The 18,231-nt window shown below is 40.9% G+C and overlaps 2 protein-coding genes across 3 annotated transcripts in view; one reads left to right on the top strand and one right to left on the bottom strand.

Moving 5' to 3' along the window:
• Positions 1-3,090: 3,090 nt before the first annotated feature.
• B3GALT9 (beta-1,3-galactosyltransferase 9) lies at positions 3,091-6,482 on the bottom strand. Its single transcript, XM_007094503.2, has 3 exons — positions 6,454-6,482; positions 6,149-6,335; positions 3,091-4,194 (listed from the first exon to the last, which is right to left on the bottom strand). The coding sequence occupies exons 2-3, from the start codon at positions 6,152-6,154 to the stop codon at positions 3,091-3,093; spliced, it is 1,110 nt and encodes a 369-aa protein (XP_007094565.2). The 5' UTR covers positions 6,155-6,335; positions 6,454-6,482.
• A 2,459-nt stretch (positions 6,483-8,941) lies between these two features.
• FBXW2 (F-box and WD repeat domain containing 2) overlaps positions 8,942-18,231 on the top strand; it is a 32,836-nt gene continuing 23,546 nt past the window's right edge. For both annotated transcript variants that reach the window (XM_042963613.1, XM_042963612.1), the window contains exons 1-3: positions 8,942-9,007; positions 9,110-9,218; positions 15,482-15,991. In XM_042963613.1, coding sequence (XP_042819547.1) covers positions 15,502-15,991 — 490 coding nt within the window. In that variant the 5' untranslated portion in view covers positions 8,942-9,007; positions 9,110-9,218; positions 15,482-15,501. The remainder of the gene's footprint in view (positions 9,008-9,109; positions 9,219-15,481; positions 15,992-18,231) is intronic.

Genomic DNA, 18,231 nt, shown 5'->3' with positions numbered 1-18,231 from the left:
TTTTCTACGATTAAAATTTTAAAATTATTATTTATTTCATACTTTATTTCACATTTAACAAATAAACACTATTGACTGCTTATTATGTGCATGGCATTGGGAAAAAGTGTTAGACATTGTCCTAAATGCTAAGCTCATCTCATTTATATATATAATTTTTAATGTTTTATTTATGTTTTTATTAGAGCATGAGGGGGAGGGGCAGAGAGAGGGGGAGACACAGAATCCTAAGCAGGCTCCAGGTTCTGAGCTGTCAGCACAGAGCCCAATGTGGGGCTCGAACTCACAAAATGCAAGATCATGACCCGAGCCGAAGTTGGATGCTTAACTGACTGAGCCACCCAGACGTCCCAATCTCGTTTATATTTTTACATCTGTATTTCACAGATGAAGAAACCCGAGCTCGGAGAAGTTAAGTAGCTTATCTCAAAATCACACAGGTAGCAAGTGACTAATAGTGGAGGAAAATAGAAACAAATTTCTATCAGAAATAGAAATAGAACATTAGTGTATAGTAAGTACAAGAATAGAGAAAAACAGGAAACACCTACCCTAGACTTGAAGGAAGGTTTCTCAGAGAAGGAAACACCTGAAACTCGAAGAACCGGTAGGAGATAGTCAAGTGAGAAATAAAGGAGAGTAGCAGGGCAAGCAGGGGACAGACATGAAAACAGGAAACATTTGGGGGAACTACAAGGCGATACGGCCAAGCCTGGAACTTAAAAGGGGAAAATTATAAAATTCTTAATCATTATTACTAATGGTAGCTACTATTTCTTACAGATTGCACATTCCAGAGCCAGAATGTTAACCTGGCTTCCTGGTGGCTAGTCAAATGTTTTACTTGATTATATTTTGAGGATAATAGCAGACAAATGTTTGTCAAGCATTGTTCTAAAAGCTTTTCATCTATTAACTCATGTTGCTCTTTTTCCTCTCCCAGGAATAAAATACTATTATTACCCTGTTTACACATGAGGCTGAGGCACAGCAGAGATAAGGAACTTGTACAAGATCACACAGCAGATAAGCGGAGCCAAGATTTGAACCTAAGCTGTTACACTCAGAACATACGTTTTTAAATGCTACCTCTTCTTATCGGTCATTTTCTATGGGCCAAATCCAATGCTAGATGCTTGACATGTCTCATTTAGTCCACGGGTCCTACAAGGCTGAATCTGTGGCTCAGTATATTTTAGTAATATATCCAGAAATATGATGTAGTGCCATGGCAGAGATTTTCAAAGTGTATTATTTCGGGGACACCTAAAATTCCGAGGGCCCCAGAATGGGAACATTGATCTAGTGCCTAGTTATTCCACAAGAGAAATCACCAAGTGTGTTGTGAATTAAATTGTGTCCCCAAAAAAGGTAATGTTGAAATCCTAACCCCTGATTTTTGTCAATGTGACCTTATTTTGAAATAGAGTTTTTGCTGATGTCATCAAGTTAGGATGGGGTCATTTGGGTCCTAATCCAATGACATGTCCTTAGAAGAACGAGAAAATTTGGACACAGCACAGAGCAGAGATTATACAAAGTCCCAGACCCATGAGAGAAGGCCATGTGTGAAGATGGAGGCAGAGATTGAAGTGGTCTGTCCGCAAGCCAAAGAATGCTAAGCATGGTTGCCAACCACCAGAAGGTCGAAGAGACAAGGAAGGATTCTCCCTCACAGGCTTCAGAGAGAGCAGGGTCCTGCCAACACCTTGATTTCATCTTTAAAACTAGTCTTTTTGGGGTGCCTGGGTGGCTCGGTCGGTTAAGCGTCCGACTTCGGCTCAGGTCATGATCTCGCGGCCCGTGAGTTCGAGCCCCGCGTCGGGCTCTGTGCTGACCGCTCAGAGCCCGGAGCCTGTTTCAGATTCTGTGTCTCCCTCTCTCTCCCTGCCCCTCCCCTGTTCATGCTCTGTCTCTCTCTGTCTCAAAAATAAATAAACATTTAAAAAAATTTAAAAAAATAAATAAATAAATAAAACTAGTCTTTTTTTTTTTTTTTTTAATGTTTTATTTATTTTTGAGACAGAGAGAGACAGAACATGAACGGGGGAGGGTCAGAGAGAGGGAGACACAGAATCTGAAACAGGCTCCGGGCTCTGAGCTGTCAGCACAGAGCCTGACGCGGGGCTTGAACTCACGGACCGCGAGATCATGACCTGAGCCGAAGTCGGCCGCTCAACCGACTGAGCCACCCAGGCGCCCCTAAAACTAGTCTTTAAAACTACAACAAATAGGGATGCCTGGGGTGGCTCAGGTCATGATCTTCACCGCTCGTGAGTTCGAGCTCCGCGTCGGGCTCTGGACTGACAGCTCAGAGCCTGGAGCCTGCTTCCGATTCTGTGTCTCCCTCTCTCTGCCCCTCCCCTAGGCTCACTCTGTCTCTCAAAAATAAAGAAACATTAAAAAATTTGTCATACAAAATAAAACTAGAACAAACACATTTCTGTTGTTTTAAGTCACCGAGTTTGTGGTACTTTTTTTTACAGCATTTCTAGGAAACTAACTCAGAGTGTACACATTAGCAGGGAATGTGAATGTGTCGCATCCCGTCTGTAAAGCACTGGCTAATTAGAACTTGATGAAAATTGCTTTACAAAGAGTTAGCTATCCAAGTCCATATACTATGTGGTTCATACTTTTAAATTAAATGTAATTCCACTACCCAATTAGTAAAATGCTTCCTGCTTACATACAAGATGACAATTTTGTTCAACAAATTCCTTAGTGTTTGCCTTTAATTCTGAGCATTCGCAAAAATTAGTTGCCATTGCTATTGCTGAATCATGACAGTTCCACAGAATATGATTTTTATAAATTCAATGACTGTAAAGAGAAACAAGACTTTGGGTTATAATTAAATGTCATGTTCTCCCTTTTTTGGATAGAATGTTTTATTTTGAAAAGAGTGCTATCTCAACTTAGATTTCGTAACATGAAATCTCAATATGATGTAGTACATCCGAGCACTAATAACATTTTGCAACTCGCTAAAAGAAAGTACATAAAACACAAGGAAGGAGGGATGCTTTCTATAACGAGGTATGAGTTAATTTAAAAAGACCAAATTTATAATAAACAGCAAAAAAAAAACTAATCACCCAAATACATGCCATCATTTTTTATGGTACCCACGTGGAAACGTTTAAGGGTGTCAAAGTATGTCAGAAGTTTGCAGGAAATGAGCCCGTAGTAAGTCTCAAACAGGGTACATTCTTTCCCACTGCTAATTTCCTTCCACGCCAGGGGCATTTCAATATCTGTAGTTTCTGAGGATGTAAAAATGAACTTATAGCAACATCTGTTGTATCTGATGTGACTTTTTCCAGAAAACCTTGAACTGTGGATGGGTATAAGGCCAATAGACTTTGCACAAATTCCTACAAACACATCAGCAGGAACCATTATGGGTACTTCTTTGAAAACCACATACATCATCCGAGCCACATCTTGGGACATAATAAAGGCCTCGCCACTGCAGTAATCTGGGTAGTACTTTTCTGGGTACTCGCTAAAAGGGATAAATTCTTGACTATTAGGATCCCTGTTGGGTGTATCTTGATGGATAACTCTTCCTACATAGACATCCTCCAGGTGATCTTTCAGATTAAGAAGATAGTCTACCAAGCTCGGGACATTGACAAACATCTCTTCATCAACCTTAAGAATGAACAGGGCATTAGGGCAGAAAGTCACAGCCCACTGCGTCATCGTGATGATTTTCAGGGTTTGGTTCTCAGCACTGTCCAAGAAGATTCCTTGAATTATATCATTATTCTTATGGGACTCTTTGTCTATTTCTTGCTGGGTAGTTACCAAAACGGGCATTCCCAAAGCAAACAGTGTGAGAATGTGGTGCCCTTGAACACTGGTCACGTTACCCCAGGTTTTCCTGATGAGGTCCCGCCTTGTTCCATTTCCCGGGCTACTGAAGATAAGAGAGAGTAAAAATATATTCTTCCCTTTACACAGCTCCGACTGGCTCAGGATGTAATACTTGGAAAGATTACTTCTTAGGGGCTCCGTGTTCAATTTTCTTGCCTTCTCCTTAATTTCAAGAGCTTTCATATCCACATAAGGCAAAGCATGCAGAAAGTATTCTTCCACAAAATCAGCCCCAAAAAGCAAAGCATGAAACAGGATAACATTAAATAGAATGAAACACCACTGGTGAGTCCGAAGTCTGCAGAATGTCACCTAAATAAGACGAAAACACATGTTCATTCAAGCTTTGTCTCCATTCTTATTTTTGCCCCCACTGAATGCTATACATACTTCTTACAGCACTTAGAAATACACTACTTTAAGTGTTTCTCATTTATTTTTGTTATCTGTCTCTCCCACTAGATCATGGTCTCCTGGACAGCTGGCAGAGAAGAGACAGCTCTCTCTTCCCCACTGTTGCAGAGTTCAGTATTTGGCATGAAGTAGAAACTGAATAAAATGCTAGTTGGTTGTTTTCTCGCTTGTTTGGATGAAAGCCTACTTACTATATGCAAGGCACGGTGCTAGACATTGGAAAAGCAAAGAGGAATCAGGCATAGACATATGGATATAAAGTAACAAGCAGAATTATTGCGCTAAAAGCCTACAGGAAAATATATGATTTTTTTTTTTTTTCTGAAAGTGAAGCACTTGGATCAGTTTCTTCTCTAATTACAAGGTCAAGGGCTATTTTTCCATGAAGTGGTTGCTTTTGTTGGCCAGTGGACAATGGCTACTATCAAACATTTACATCCTTCTACTATGACTTTCCAATTTAATCCGATACTGATTTCTGACATTGTCTGTTTTAGCGATGTCCCCTAATCCATTCGACACATCTGCCAATATGGGCAAATTCCCGCTATCTGCATAGCACCCCTTCAGAGATCTAGGATGGCTCTGTGCCAAGCTTACTCCACATCATCAAAGAAGATGGAAACTTTCCATCTGGAAGGGCATATACAGTATCGTAATATAACAGAGCAAGGGAACATTAAAGAAATTAAATTTCTTTTTTTTTTTTTGTTTATTTATTTTTGAGACAGAGAGAGAGAGACAGAGCATGAACGGGGGAGGGGCAGAGAGAGGGGGAGACACAGAATTGGAAGCAGGCTCCAGGCTCTGAGCCATCAGCCCAGAGCCTGACGCAGGGCTCGAACTCACAGACCGCGAGATCGTGACCTGAGTGCAGTAGGACGCTTAACCGACTGAGCCACCCAGGCGCCCCAAAGAAATTAAATTTCTATTGGAGTTTGATTGACAAAGCCTTCCATAATAATAGTTACCTCTTACTGAGCATTTGCAGTGTGTCAGGCACTGTGCTAAGCACTTTAAATGACTTAATTCACTTAGCCTTGGTAACATCCCTTTCATATAGGTTATTTCCAAAATTAAGGTGAGCATCCAAGTTTAGTAACTTGCCAAAGATCATCTCAGTGGGTAAGGGCGTGGGGAAGGGTCATAATTGGAACTCAAGTCTGGGAGAGTCCAAAGCTTAACCACTGAGAATCCTGACCCCCATCTTTTCCTTTCCTATACCTAATGAATAGGCAACAAAACAAAACAAATCCCTGCAATTATAATCTGAATTCCATTCCATTTTCTCAAAGCTGATGATGTGCACATAGAAGAAACTTCAGCTTTCTCAAACCTATTTTATTTTATTTTATTATTTTTTTTCAATATATGAAATTTATTGTCAAATTGGTTTCCATACAACACCCAGTGCTCATCCCAAAAGGTGCCCTCCTCAATACCCATCACCCACCCTCCCCTCCCTCCTACCCCCCATCAACCCTCAGTTTGTTCTCAGTTTTTAAGAGTCTCTTATGCTTTGGCTCTCTCCCACTCTAACCTCTTTTTTTTTTTTTTCCTTCCCCTCCCCCATGGGTTTCTGTTAAGTTTCTCAGGATCCACATAAGAGTGAAACCATATGGTATCTGTCTTTCTCTGTATGGCTTATTTCACTTAGCATCACACTCTCCAGTTCCATCCACGTTGCTACAAAGGGCCATATTTCGTTCTTTCTCATTGCCATGTAGTACTCCATTGTGTATATAAACCACAATTTCTTTATCCATTCATCAGTTGATGGACATTTAGGCTCTTTCCACAATTTGGCTATTGTTAATAGATATCAAATGCTTCCAAGATTTAAGAAACTTACCTGCATGTTGTCTGTGAACTGTTTCAGGACTTTGGAAATTACTGAATCCAGATGCCAAAATTATGTCCAAATGTAGCTCTCAGCATCATTCCAGTCTAACAGCAATTGAGGTAAGGTGCTTTGTGCCTGAGACTTTAAGGATAAAGTTTCTTTCCAATCAACTTGAGCTTTTGTCCCAGAATACCTGCTGACTCCATAGGGAAGCAAGTGCAGATTATGTTACAGCTAGAGTGAATCCAGAACAAAGAATGGAGAACACAAACCTTTTCAAACGCTTCCAACCTTGTATATGTTTTGAAACTGACCTGTTGCCGGTATGCTGAATTCCTGGTGAAACGTGTGGGGGAGTTGAAAGAGCAGTTCACCTACATCACCTCTCAAACATCATAATACAAGGAGAAATGTCATACAGTATGTTTTGGAGTGCTCTCAAGAAGCTAAACAATTGGACTAGTTCCTGCTCCCTGGTATATGCATGTGCAAGACATGTACTAAACATCAAGGAATACTTATCCCTAATGGGTGCGTTTTTTTTTTTTCCTCCCCAAAGAAACATCGTATGAAAGTTTGGGTTTATGTCTCATTGGGAAGGATTTTGAATTCCTAGTATAGGCTATGCAAGAAGTTTACTTAATCAATTATATGTCACCCCAACTACCTACCCAGGCATTTTTTATCTCAAACTGGAAAACAACACATAGTCCATTTTAGCCAGAACTGAAGGAACTCAGCATTTGCTGTTTGCCGTTTTCCTGGGGGCATGAATATGTAGGGATTATTCCAAACACTGTTTCTACCAGCAAGTTTAAGAAAGGAAACAACATTCAGCATATTTTCATGTTCCTGTCACATAAGCAGTTGTATTGAGCAGTTGTATTGAGCATTCTGTTTTCAGGCAGGGCTGAACCATTTTCGTCTTTTCACATGTTGATGTTCCTGCCTGCCACTCAGGGCATTTTTTTGTAATTGTTTGGCTAGGAAAAATGTCAATGTTTGCTCAGCCATTTGTCATGCAATCTTGGAAATTTTTACAAAGTGGGAAAATCTAACCTAAAAAAAATCATCTGAAAGGAAATTTTTTATACATTCTAAGTTTAACAACTAAATACAAATCCTATTTTGCAATTTTCATCTCTTAGAGCTATAAATTTTGCTCCCAGATCTCCTCTTGCTTCAATTTAGACAATTTGGTTTCTTTGTTCATGAGAAGGTCTAACAACATTGCCTCTAGAGCACCTCTGTCTGGGATTTTCAGTTTGATTCATCAAACTCCTACCACAATTTGTTTGCTACAAATTGATAGGGGTGCTTGTTTTTCTTAATTACCTTGGTATTGCTTTGCCTTTCATAGAGGTTATCTGATCTGCATACACATGTCTTCCTAAAATTTCTTATAATGTCATCAGTCACTGTTTGGCTTAGATGTCTACAGAGGCTTTCTGTTGCCTACCAAATCAAATTTGCTCTCGTGGAGCCTGACTTTCAAGACACCATACTTGGCTTCTACTTCACATAGTCAAATTTTTATTTCCCATGTTTCAAGCGTACTAGATGGACGCAGGATGCTGGGCGCCTTGGTCATTCCCTAACACTAACTGGATATGTGACTGTCTTACTGTCTATATTACATGTTCTATCTCTTGGACCAGTCTGTTCAATAGGGTAGCCATTAGCCACATGTGGCTATTTATATTTAAATTAATTAAAATTGTATTTCCTCAGTCACATTAGGCATTTTCAAGTGTTCAGTAGTCACAAGAGGCTAGTGGCTGCCTTATTAGACAATGTAAATAGGGGACACAATTGTTGAAAGTCCTATTGGAAGGTGCTGGTATAAGATACGCGTGTTTGCAGTTTATGAGCCCTTAGGGAGAGACAAGGAGAATTTAAGTTCTTGAAGGGGGGGGGGGGCTGGGTTGCAATCCTAAGATAGCCGGTTATGATGACCTTAGGCAGGATGCTTAACCCTCTTTTGACCCGGGTTTCCTCATCTCTAAAAACAAGAGTTAATAATAGTAACTACTATGCAGGGCTACTGTGGGAATTGAATGCGGTAACACAAAGTGATCAGGAGAGTGCCTGGCACATAGGAAGCACACAATTTTTGTTCTTTGATGCTTAAAGATTTATGCTTCAGCTTTCAGTCCTCAGAAGGATCACACGAGGAAGTACTATAACTGCTATGCAGAAGACGAATATAAATCCAGAGATGTTACCTAAGGCCAACGGCACAGCCGGAGTGTCAGAGCTGGGATTTGAACCTAGATCACCTGCCTCCTTTGTTTCGTTCACCAATCCCCTTAACTTGCTTTATTTTTTTCCTGAGCACTTGCTAAGACTTGCACCATGCCTTGCTTAGTTATTTATCTGTCAGCCTCCCCCGCTGGGATATAAACCCCAGGCGGCCGGGTTTTTTGTACTTTTTGCTCACTAACCCTATCTCCTAGAATAGCGTTTGGGACATGCATGATAGGCGGCTCAATGGGTTGTTTCACTTTGGACACGTGTCTGAAATTTTCCTCCCTCTCCTCCGAAGAGTGAGGATAAGGAAAAGCGCCACAGAGTTTGTGCAAGGTCGGATCGGTCCGACGAAGGACGTCAAGGCTCCGGACAAATTCCGATACACGGCACGGAAGTTAAGTCGTGGATGAAGCGCCACAGGTCCCAGCTATACTGCGCATGCTCCTCCTCCCTGGGCGCTCTCCTCAGCCCGCCCGCTTCCCCCTCGAGGCCGGGGCCGGAAGTGCACCCGCGTCCGCTGGGCGCCGCGGGCGGAGGGACGCGCGGAGATGACGCAGGCAGCACCGGAAGCCGCTCCCCTGTGAGGTTGCAGACCCCGAGCGGCGGCCGCTGGTCCAGGTCTGTATGTGAGGCGGGGCCCGGTCGGGGAGGGGGTTCTTAGGCGCCCGCGCCCCTGCTGACCAGGCGCGCCTCGGGCCGTTTGTCTTTCTCTCCCTGCAGGCGCCATGGCTGCGGAGCGGACCCGGCCGCTGCGAGGCTCTGGCGGCCCGAGCGCGCCTAGTCGGTGTGAGCCCGGCGCGAGGTCCCGGGCCCCGGGGCGCTCGCTCAGGTCAGTGCTGCGCGGAACACGACTCTGGGAGCAGGGAACCTGGGAGCGACGAACGGGCTGAAGGGATCTGGAGTTGATTTTAGAGATGGGAACATTGAGTCTCGGAGTTACTGCCTCTTAGTTCTCAGCTTCCTTAGCTGCGAAATGAGTTAACAATGATGTCCCAGGGCTGCCATGACTTTGAAAGATGATGAAGTGTGGAGAGGTGGTTTTGAAGTACAAAGCGCTGTATTAATGTGAGGGACTGCGCCGTAGTTGTGGGTATGCCATGGAAACAGGTGTGTATGTGCCGGGGGGGGGCTGGGGACGACGCTTGAACTACAGATAGCCATATTAATGCTCAATAATAATGGTAACTGACGTTTCTCGGAGGCTTACAGCGTGTAGGGTACTGTGCTAAACGCTTTACGTGCATTATCCGATTTAAGCCTCACAAACACCCTTGCAGGGAATGCTGTTCCGAGGTTGCATTTTACAAGTCAAAGACTGGACTTGAGATTGGTGAAGTGATTTCCCCAGTGTCACTCAGCAACAAGTGGAGTTGCAGAGCCTGGATTTTATAAACACTGTATTCTTTCCGAGCTGTTTGTATTCATCTCAAAACCAAAGGCGAGATGAATAAATAAGTTGTAATATTAAGTTGTCATAATAAGTTGTAAGATTTTAAATAAGTTGTATATTCACATGGTTTTAAATTCAAGAAAGGGCTCCTCACGCCTGTTCCTCAGCTCTCCAGGTTTCTCTGGAGGCAACCAGTGTTACCAGCTTCTTGAATATTCCAAAGATACCTTGGGTGTGTGTACGTTTATAAATCCAGATACACGTTTTCAAAACCTCTGTACTGTAACAGCTGATTATGCTTGATGAGAAGCCAGGGAAGATGAAGCCTCGGGCTTCCGAACAACAAATGTCTTGTTTTCACTCTTAACTAGGCCAGGTCCTGGTGGAGGAGAGGAAAACGTACATGTGATGTTTTATCCAGAACATCTATCTCTAGTAAGACCTAGCAGTATATAGGTTTTGTTTTGTTTGCGACGGTGGGGAGCTAGGTAAGATGTTAAATTGCTTAACTTCCTATGGGACCCTGGGAAAGTCACTCCACCTCTTGGGTCATAAATCTCATTTATTAGTTAAGGGCAATAGTACTGATACTTTCCTTGACGTTCTGATAATCAAATGAAGTAACGTCTATGAGTAGTACTTGAATCTTTTAAACCAATACAAATATGAGAGTTGCCAGAGGGAACATAGGGAATTAATGGTAGAACCAGAGACCAAACCCAGGCCTCCTGGCTTCCAATTTAGCAGTCTTCATCATACCCATTTCGGAGCTTTGTGATTGTTAATACTGAGGGCAGAAGGACAAGTTTAATGTTTCATCTCAAGTCGGGGGGAGGGGAAGGCAAGACAGCATGGAGTGTGGGTACAGACAAAAATGCACCTAGCAGGAAATTCTAGCCTCAACTCAATAACTGCCCTTAATTATAAAATTAAACCCCAGTAAGTTTGAGTCCGTGAATTTTTCTTCCATGTATTTTAAGCCAATTTAAGGGAAAGTTTATGGTAAGGATCATAGGGTTGAAAGGGTTGTTAGTAGTCCTGTCTATTCCAGCCTTAGGGCTGCTGAAAGCTTTCCTGGCCAGTATTCATAATAATAAAACTAACAAAAGTACCACCCCTGCTCAATTTCTGAGTTTCCCAGCCCTCAAAGTGAGGGATAGCTTCCATTTTACAGATAGAACTGAAGTTTGGAAGTTGGTCAGAGATGCCCATGATCACATAGGAAGTGGGTAAATCACTGAAAGACTTGACTGACTCCAAAGCATTTTCATATATACCTCATTCTGCCTCTGTTTCTAACTGTCCTTGACTTTCCCAGTAATGGGAATCTCACCATTCTGGAGGCAGCCCCTACACTGTTGGAAATCTCCTGATGATTTAGAAGTTCCTCCTAATGGGGAGCCTGAGTGGCTCAGTCAGTTAAGTGTCCAACTCCTGATCTCAAGCACAGGTCTTTTTTCTTTTAATTTTTATTTATTATTGAAAGATAGAGTCAGAGCGTGAGCAGGGGAGGGGCAGAGGCAGAGGGAGACACAGAATCTGAAGCAGGCTCCAGGCTCTGAGCTGTCAGCACAGAGCCTGACGCGGGCTCGAACTCACAAACCGCGAGATCATGACCTAAGTCGAAGTCGGACGCTTAAACGACTGAGCCACCCAGGCGCCCCACTCAAGCACAGGTCTTAATCTCAGGGTTGTGTGTTCAAGCCTCTCATTAGGCTGTGCGCTGGGCGTGAAGCCTACTTAAAAAAAATAAAAGCTCCTCCATGTGTTGAATTGAAATCCTGCTTCCTGAAGTTTTCCCCTGGGGGCCTTGTGCGGCCAGTACATGATATTCCTACAGGCTCTCTAAAAGAGTTCATTTTAGACCTGTGACCTTAAGAAAGTTAACCTCCAAAGTCTTTTTTTTTTTTTTTTTTTTTTTTTAGAAAAGTAAATACTGGTGTTTTCTAATAGTGCAGAGTTGAGGAAAAAATTCTTATTATGGGTTAAGAGAATATATGAATCTCAGAAATGGCTGGGTTTTTTAAAGGCTCTCACTGAAAAGTTTGTCCCATAATTTTCTATGGTGTCATGACTACATTAATTTGGCACGCTGTAAGATGTGTCTTAGTTTTTGTTAATGGTGCGAACCTACCTGATAATGTTTTCATGGGTATTATCAATTTGCCTTGTGGTCATTTAAATAATAATTCAGCTTAACTTATGTGTAAACATTTCTATGATGGATGTGTGGATATTCATGTGTGTGTAGGTGTAGGTGTAATAGAGGAAGAAGCCCCCCATGCTTTTTCACTGTAGAAAAGGATTCCTGGGCAGATGTTTTGGTGTATGTTTTTAATTCGCCAGTATTAATTAATTAGCTATGGTGACATTTTGTGGGTGTCCAAAGAAAAGAGTTGTTTTGCCTTGCTATGAGTGATTTTTTCCAAGTAAAAAATTTCTGGAAATGTTGAAGATAGAAGGTTGTTTGGATTCAGGAGGAGGTAGTGTGTTAACTTCTGTTGTTGATTAAACTTTTCGTGAACCGATTATTTTTTGGCTGCCAGGTAAATCCTTAAACTAATAAATCCTGCCTAGCCCAAACCCTGAGGATTCCAGAATATTATTTTGTTTTTAAAGTGCATTCACTGTTCCAAAAACCAAAATTATTGGATAGTAGATGATGTGATTGGAAAGTTTGGTTGCATTTACTGTTTTTTGTCTGATAACATTCTGGCCAAATTTGATATTGGGAAATTAATGAAAAGGACTTTTACTGACCTTACGTGAACAAAGTTGGAAGGTGAGATCTGGCTTTTGATGTAGACCTCATCTAGGTGACATTTATGGGAAAAATTTTATTTTCCTCTTTGACATTAATTTAGATACTAATGTTTTTAATCTATGTGTCAGGATTCCTTTTTTTTTCTAAATATAATTTTATTTTAAATTCCAGTATAGTTAACATACAGTGTTATATTAGTTTCACATGTACAATATCATGATTCCACAGTTCCGTCACCCAGTGCTTATCACAAGTGCACTCCTTAATCCCCATCACCTATTTCACCCACCTCCCCTCTGGTAAATAGGTTTGGTTTGTTCGGTTTGTTTGGTTTGTTTTCTTGTCTTGCCTCGCCTCGCCTCGCCTCGCCTCGCCTCGCCTCGCCTCGCCTCGCCTCGCCTCGCCTCGCCTCGCCTCGCCTCGCCTTTCTGTTTTAATTTTATTTTTTTTAATTTACATCCAAATTAGTTAGCATATAGTGCAACAATGATTTCAGGACTAGATTCCTTAATGCCCCTTACCCATTTAGCCCATCCCCCCTCCCACAACCCCTCCAGTAACCCTCTGATTATTCTCCATATTTAAGAGTCTCTTATATTTTGTCCCCCCTCTGTGTTTTTATATTAGTTTTGTTTCCCTTCCCTTATGTTCATCTGTTTTGTCTCTTAAAGTCCTCATATGAGTGAAGTCGTATGATATTTGTCTTTCTCTAATTTCGCTTAGCATAATATCCTCCAGTTCCATCCATGTAGTTGCAAATGGCAAGATTTCATTCTTTTTGATTGCCGAGTAATACTCCATTGTATATATGCCACATCTTTATCCATTCATCCATCGATGCACATTTGGGCGTTTTCCATACTTTGGCTATTGTTGATAGTGCTGCTATAAACATGGGGGTGCATGTGTCCCTTCGAAACTGCACACCTGTATCCCTTGGATAAATACCTAGTAGTGCAATTGCTGGGTTGTAGGGTAGTTCTATTTTTAGTTTTTTGAGGAACCTCCATATTGTTTTCCAGAGTGGCTGCACCAGCTTGCATTCCCACCAACAATGCAAAAGAGATCTCTTTCTCTGCATCCTCGGCAACATCTGTTGTTGCCTGAGTTGTTCATGTTAGCCATTCTGACAGGTGTAAGGTGGTATCTCATTTGATTTGTATTTCCCTGATGATGAGTGATGTGGAGCATTTTTTCATGTGTCGGTTGGCCATCTGGATGTCTTCTTTGGAGAAGTGTCTATTCATGTCTTTTGCCCATTTCTTCACTGGATTATTTGTTTTCTGGGTGTTGAGTTTGATAAGTTCTTTCTAGATTTTGGATACTAACCCTTTATCTGATGTGTCGTTTGCAAATATCTTCTCCCATTCTGTCGGTTGCTTTTAGTTTTGCTGACTGTTTCCTTTGCTGTGCAGAAGCTTTTTATTCTGATGAGGTCCCAGTAGTTCATTTTTGCTTTTGTTTCCCTTGCCTCTGGAGATGTGTTGAGATTTGGGTGTTAATTTTTAAAATTAGTATGGCAATCTGGTAGGAAACTAAGTGATATTAGAAGGAAAGCTTTGTTTTTTAATTATGGAATGTTTAAACATATGGTAGTAAAGAGAATAAAAACCTCCGTGTATCCATCATCCAGCACTAACATCTATCAACATATAGCTAAGCTTGGGAAAGATGATTTTTGCTGATTTGCTGTATTTTTTGTTTTTTCATTAGTTTACTCCCTGTTCTTAAAAGCGGGTTGATACCTTGATGCAATGTGTAATGCTGTATACTTGTAACGTTTCTTTTTGCTCCAGTTAGTCCTGGAGCAATGTGTCGTTCTTTTAAAGGAGAAGGTGGTATAATCAGATAGGTACCAGATTTTATAACCAGGTTGTGATTCTCCTGGTTGTAGCTGTAGTCAGAGAGAGAGACAGTTCGGTCTGTGTGGTTGGAAGAGTACTGATGGAGGGAGCACTGACTTCCAGTCTGTTCTGATGCTGTTTTAATAGCTCTATTGACTGTAGGTAGGCAAATCACTTACCTTCTCTGACTTGTAACTTCCTCCTCCTCAAAGTAGAGATGATGCTACCTGGGGTTTTTTTGTTTTGTTTTGTTTTTGTTTTGTTTTGTTTTGTTTTTTTCTTGGTGTTTTGGAAGCATCAGGATTACTTATTTGTGCAAGCTTCCTTGACCCTCTTTGCTCTCTGGGGGCACATGATTAAGAGTTGTCACCAGCTCATATGAGGCTTATAAAAACTATGTAAGGCTACATAAGGCCTTTGGTAATTTTTGTTCTAACAGGCAGTGCCATAAAGGAAGTAGAAAAACCAAAATACCTGAGCCACATGATTTATTACATCTGCCTGTTTTTCTTCCCCAGACCTTTTTTGCCTGAATATTTATTGAAAACCCAGTAGTCAGTTCTGTGATTTTGGTAACAGATCAAGCTGTGCCTACATGATAACTAATGTCTCCAGTTACTGCTCAGGAGACTTGCCTTCTGGTTGTCACATGCTGGTGCTTATATTTGTGACTTAAGTACCCAAATAGAGCGTATTAAGGGAATAGTGTTACGATGGTTTTGATCGTGTTGGGGGGAGGGGAGAGAAGTGTATAGAATAAACTATTTTATAATGAGTGATACTATAAATCTTTTACTGTGAAGATGCATGTAGCATGTGCTAGACTTCAAAAGGAGCAAGTCACATACACCAGCATAAGTCTCACTGATTTATGTTTCAGAGATCATGATTCATTAAAGTATGTTTTCTTAGATGTATTATCTTTTGTGTGCATGGAAGATTTTCGAATACAATATATTAACTGTAAAGTTGTAATGTAATAACTAAACATAAAGTTGTAATGCCAAGTTTTTTACACTAATTTTCATTTGTTAGCAGTCTTGCTTGAATGGTCTTTTTGAGCAGAACTAATACAATATTTTGATGTGCCACAGGTAAATTTTTCCATAACCTTATGGAGAGAAAGGACTTTGAGACATGGCTTGATAACATTTCTGTTACATTTCTTTCTCTGACGGACTTGCAGAAAAATGAAACTCTGGATCACCTGATTAGTCTGAGTGGGGCAGTCCAGCTCAGGCATCTCTCCAATAACCTGGAGACTCTCCTCAAGCGGGACTTCCTCAAACTCCTTCCCCTGGAGCTCAGTTTTTATTTGTTAAAATGGCTCGATCCTCAGACTTTACTCACATGCTGCCTCGTCTCTAAACAGTGGAATAAGGTGATAAGTGCCTGTACAGAGGTGTGGCAGACTGCGTGTAAAAATTTGGGCTGGCAGATAGATGATTCTGTTCAGGACGCTTTGCACTGGAAGAAGGTTTATTTGAAGGCTATTTTGAGAATGAAGCAACTGGAGGACCATGAAGCCTTTGAGACCTCATCGTTAATTGGACACAGTGCCAGAGTGTATGCACTTTACTACAAGGATGGACTTCTCTGTACAGGTAAGGGATTCTGGAACTGTTTTGTTGTTGTTGTGCATTTCATAGGGTATAATCTTAGAAACAGAACAAACTAGTCCTTAGGCTTGAGGATGGCAAGTATTAATTATATGAGATATCTATAGTGGAATTTCCCCCTCCCTCCATCCCTGAGTAGTTTTACACCCTTTTATCCTCTTTCCCTCTAGAAGACAAATCATTTTTATAGAATTTTGTGAGAAGAAGGCTCCAGACATTCTTTTTTTTTTCTTTTTTCTCTTTTCTCTTTCCTTTTTCCTTTTCCTTTCCTCCATGCCCAGCATGGAACTCAATGCGGTGCTTGAACTCACAACCCTGAGACCAAGACCTCAGCTGAGATCAAGAGTCGGACGCTTAACCGACTGAGCCACCCAGACACCCCCAGACATTCTTTTAAATGTGATGTGAGTCAGAAAGCTGTAACTATTTTTTTCAGTGCTTTTTCCTTCCATGTACAGTTTTCCATGTTAAACTTTTTTTCTGTCAACAGTGATTTTTGAGAAAAACCAGTGGAAAAGATGATGCCTAGACCTAGCAAGTAGTTAGATCATCTTGCAAGAATTACTTAACCTCTCTGTGTTTGTTTTCTTATCTATAAAGTATGGGAATGGAGGTATTTCTTTCTTGCTAAAATTCCTGTGGTTCTAAGAAGAATTAAAAGTTAAAAGAATTTGGGCATGGAAACAAAGACAGATGGATATTTTAATCCTAAGCAATTAAGTAACTATGTAGCAGATATAATCATTAAAATTTGGAATTGTGTGATTCTTCCAGTTATAATGGCTCTTTGTACATGTAATCAGTGCATATGTTTTAGGCAGTACATTTTGATGGGCATTGTAAATAATTCTTAGGCAATGGTGTAGAATGATTTCAGGCAGCCTTATCGAGGATCCCGATGCCTTTTCACTTCCATTGTATGTAATATTTAGGGATCCTTGGTGTTCTTTTTTCATCCAGGATAATTTCTTTTTAAAAAAATTTTTTTATAGGTCAGGCCCTTCTTGTTTTTTTGTTTTTTTATTTTTATTTTTATTTTTTTGATGTTTATTTATTTTTGAGAGAGAGCACAAGCAGGGGAGGGGCAGAGAGAGAGGGAGACAAAGGACCCAAAGCAGGCTGCAGGCTCTGAGCTGTCAGCACAACCCGACGTGGTGCCCCACAATGGTGAGATCATGACCTGAGCCGAAGTCAGACGCTTAACTGACTGAGCCACCCAGGCGCCCTAATCCAAGATAAACATTTGAGTATTACTGAAGTACATAGTTGCCTTTTTAAAAAAATTTTTTTTAGTTTATGTATTTATTGTTTGAGAGAGAGAGAGAGAGGGAAAGAAGGAGGGAGGGAGAAAGCAAGCAGGAGAGGGGCAGAGAGAGAGGCAGATGCAGAATCTGAAGCAGGCTCCACCCTGTCAGCACAGAACCCAATGCGGGGCTCGAACTCACGACCTGAGCCAAAATTAAGTCAGTCGCTTAAGCCACTGAGCCATCCAGGCACCCCATAATTGCCTTTTTTAATAGCATATTCTGTTCCTTTGTGTAAATATATCATCATTATTTAGCCAATTCAATATTAGTGCATATTCAGTTTGTTTCTATGAATTCAGAATATTTCTGTGAAATATTTATGAATATTTTTGTTTGCCTTTTTCCCCCCTTGAATTATTTATTTGGGGCAGAAACCTCAAAGTAGAATTACAGATCCAGAAATATAAATGATATTAAAGCTCCTCTTAACTGTCCTTTCCAGAGAGACTGAATTCATGGCATGGCCACAGAAGTTTTAAATAACAGACTCAGTTTTAATATTCATGAGGTGTATGATCTCTTGAGGATGTGCATTTTCTCATAGTGATATGTTTCTCTAAAATGCTAAATGCTTTGCCAGTTTTATAAAATGAACATTAAACTTAAGGCATTTCGTGGTTTTTGTCATCCTAAAGTTACTCCATGCTTACATTATTCTGTGTCCTATAAGCCGGATTATTGGAAAGGTATCATCCATTCTTTTATACTTGGATGTGCTTTCCCAGTTGGGGCAATGGCTTTTCTGTGTCCTTTCTGTCTTATGATCAATGGCAGGTAAGTTTTAAAGATTAAGATGCAGTATCGCCTTCGAGCCTTGTGCTCATTCACGCTTGGGCAAATACTGGCAGTTGACTCATTTTCAGAACCACATGTAGCTTTAAAAGAAAAATTCTCATCAAATTTTACTTTTGAAATGCA

The sequence above is a fragment of the Panthera tigris genome, chromosome D4 (genome assembly GCF_018350195.1).
Source record: "Panthera tigris isolate Pti1 chromosome D4, P.tigris_Pti1_mat1.1, whole genome shotgun sequence".
NCBI lineage: Eukaryota > Metazoa > Chordata > Mammalia > Carnivora > Felidae > Panthera > Panthera tigris.
Note: the sequence above shows the minus strand (reverse complement) of the source record. Positions and strands in the feature narration are given on the sequence as shown.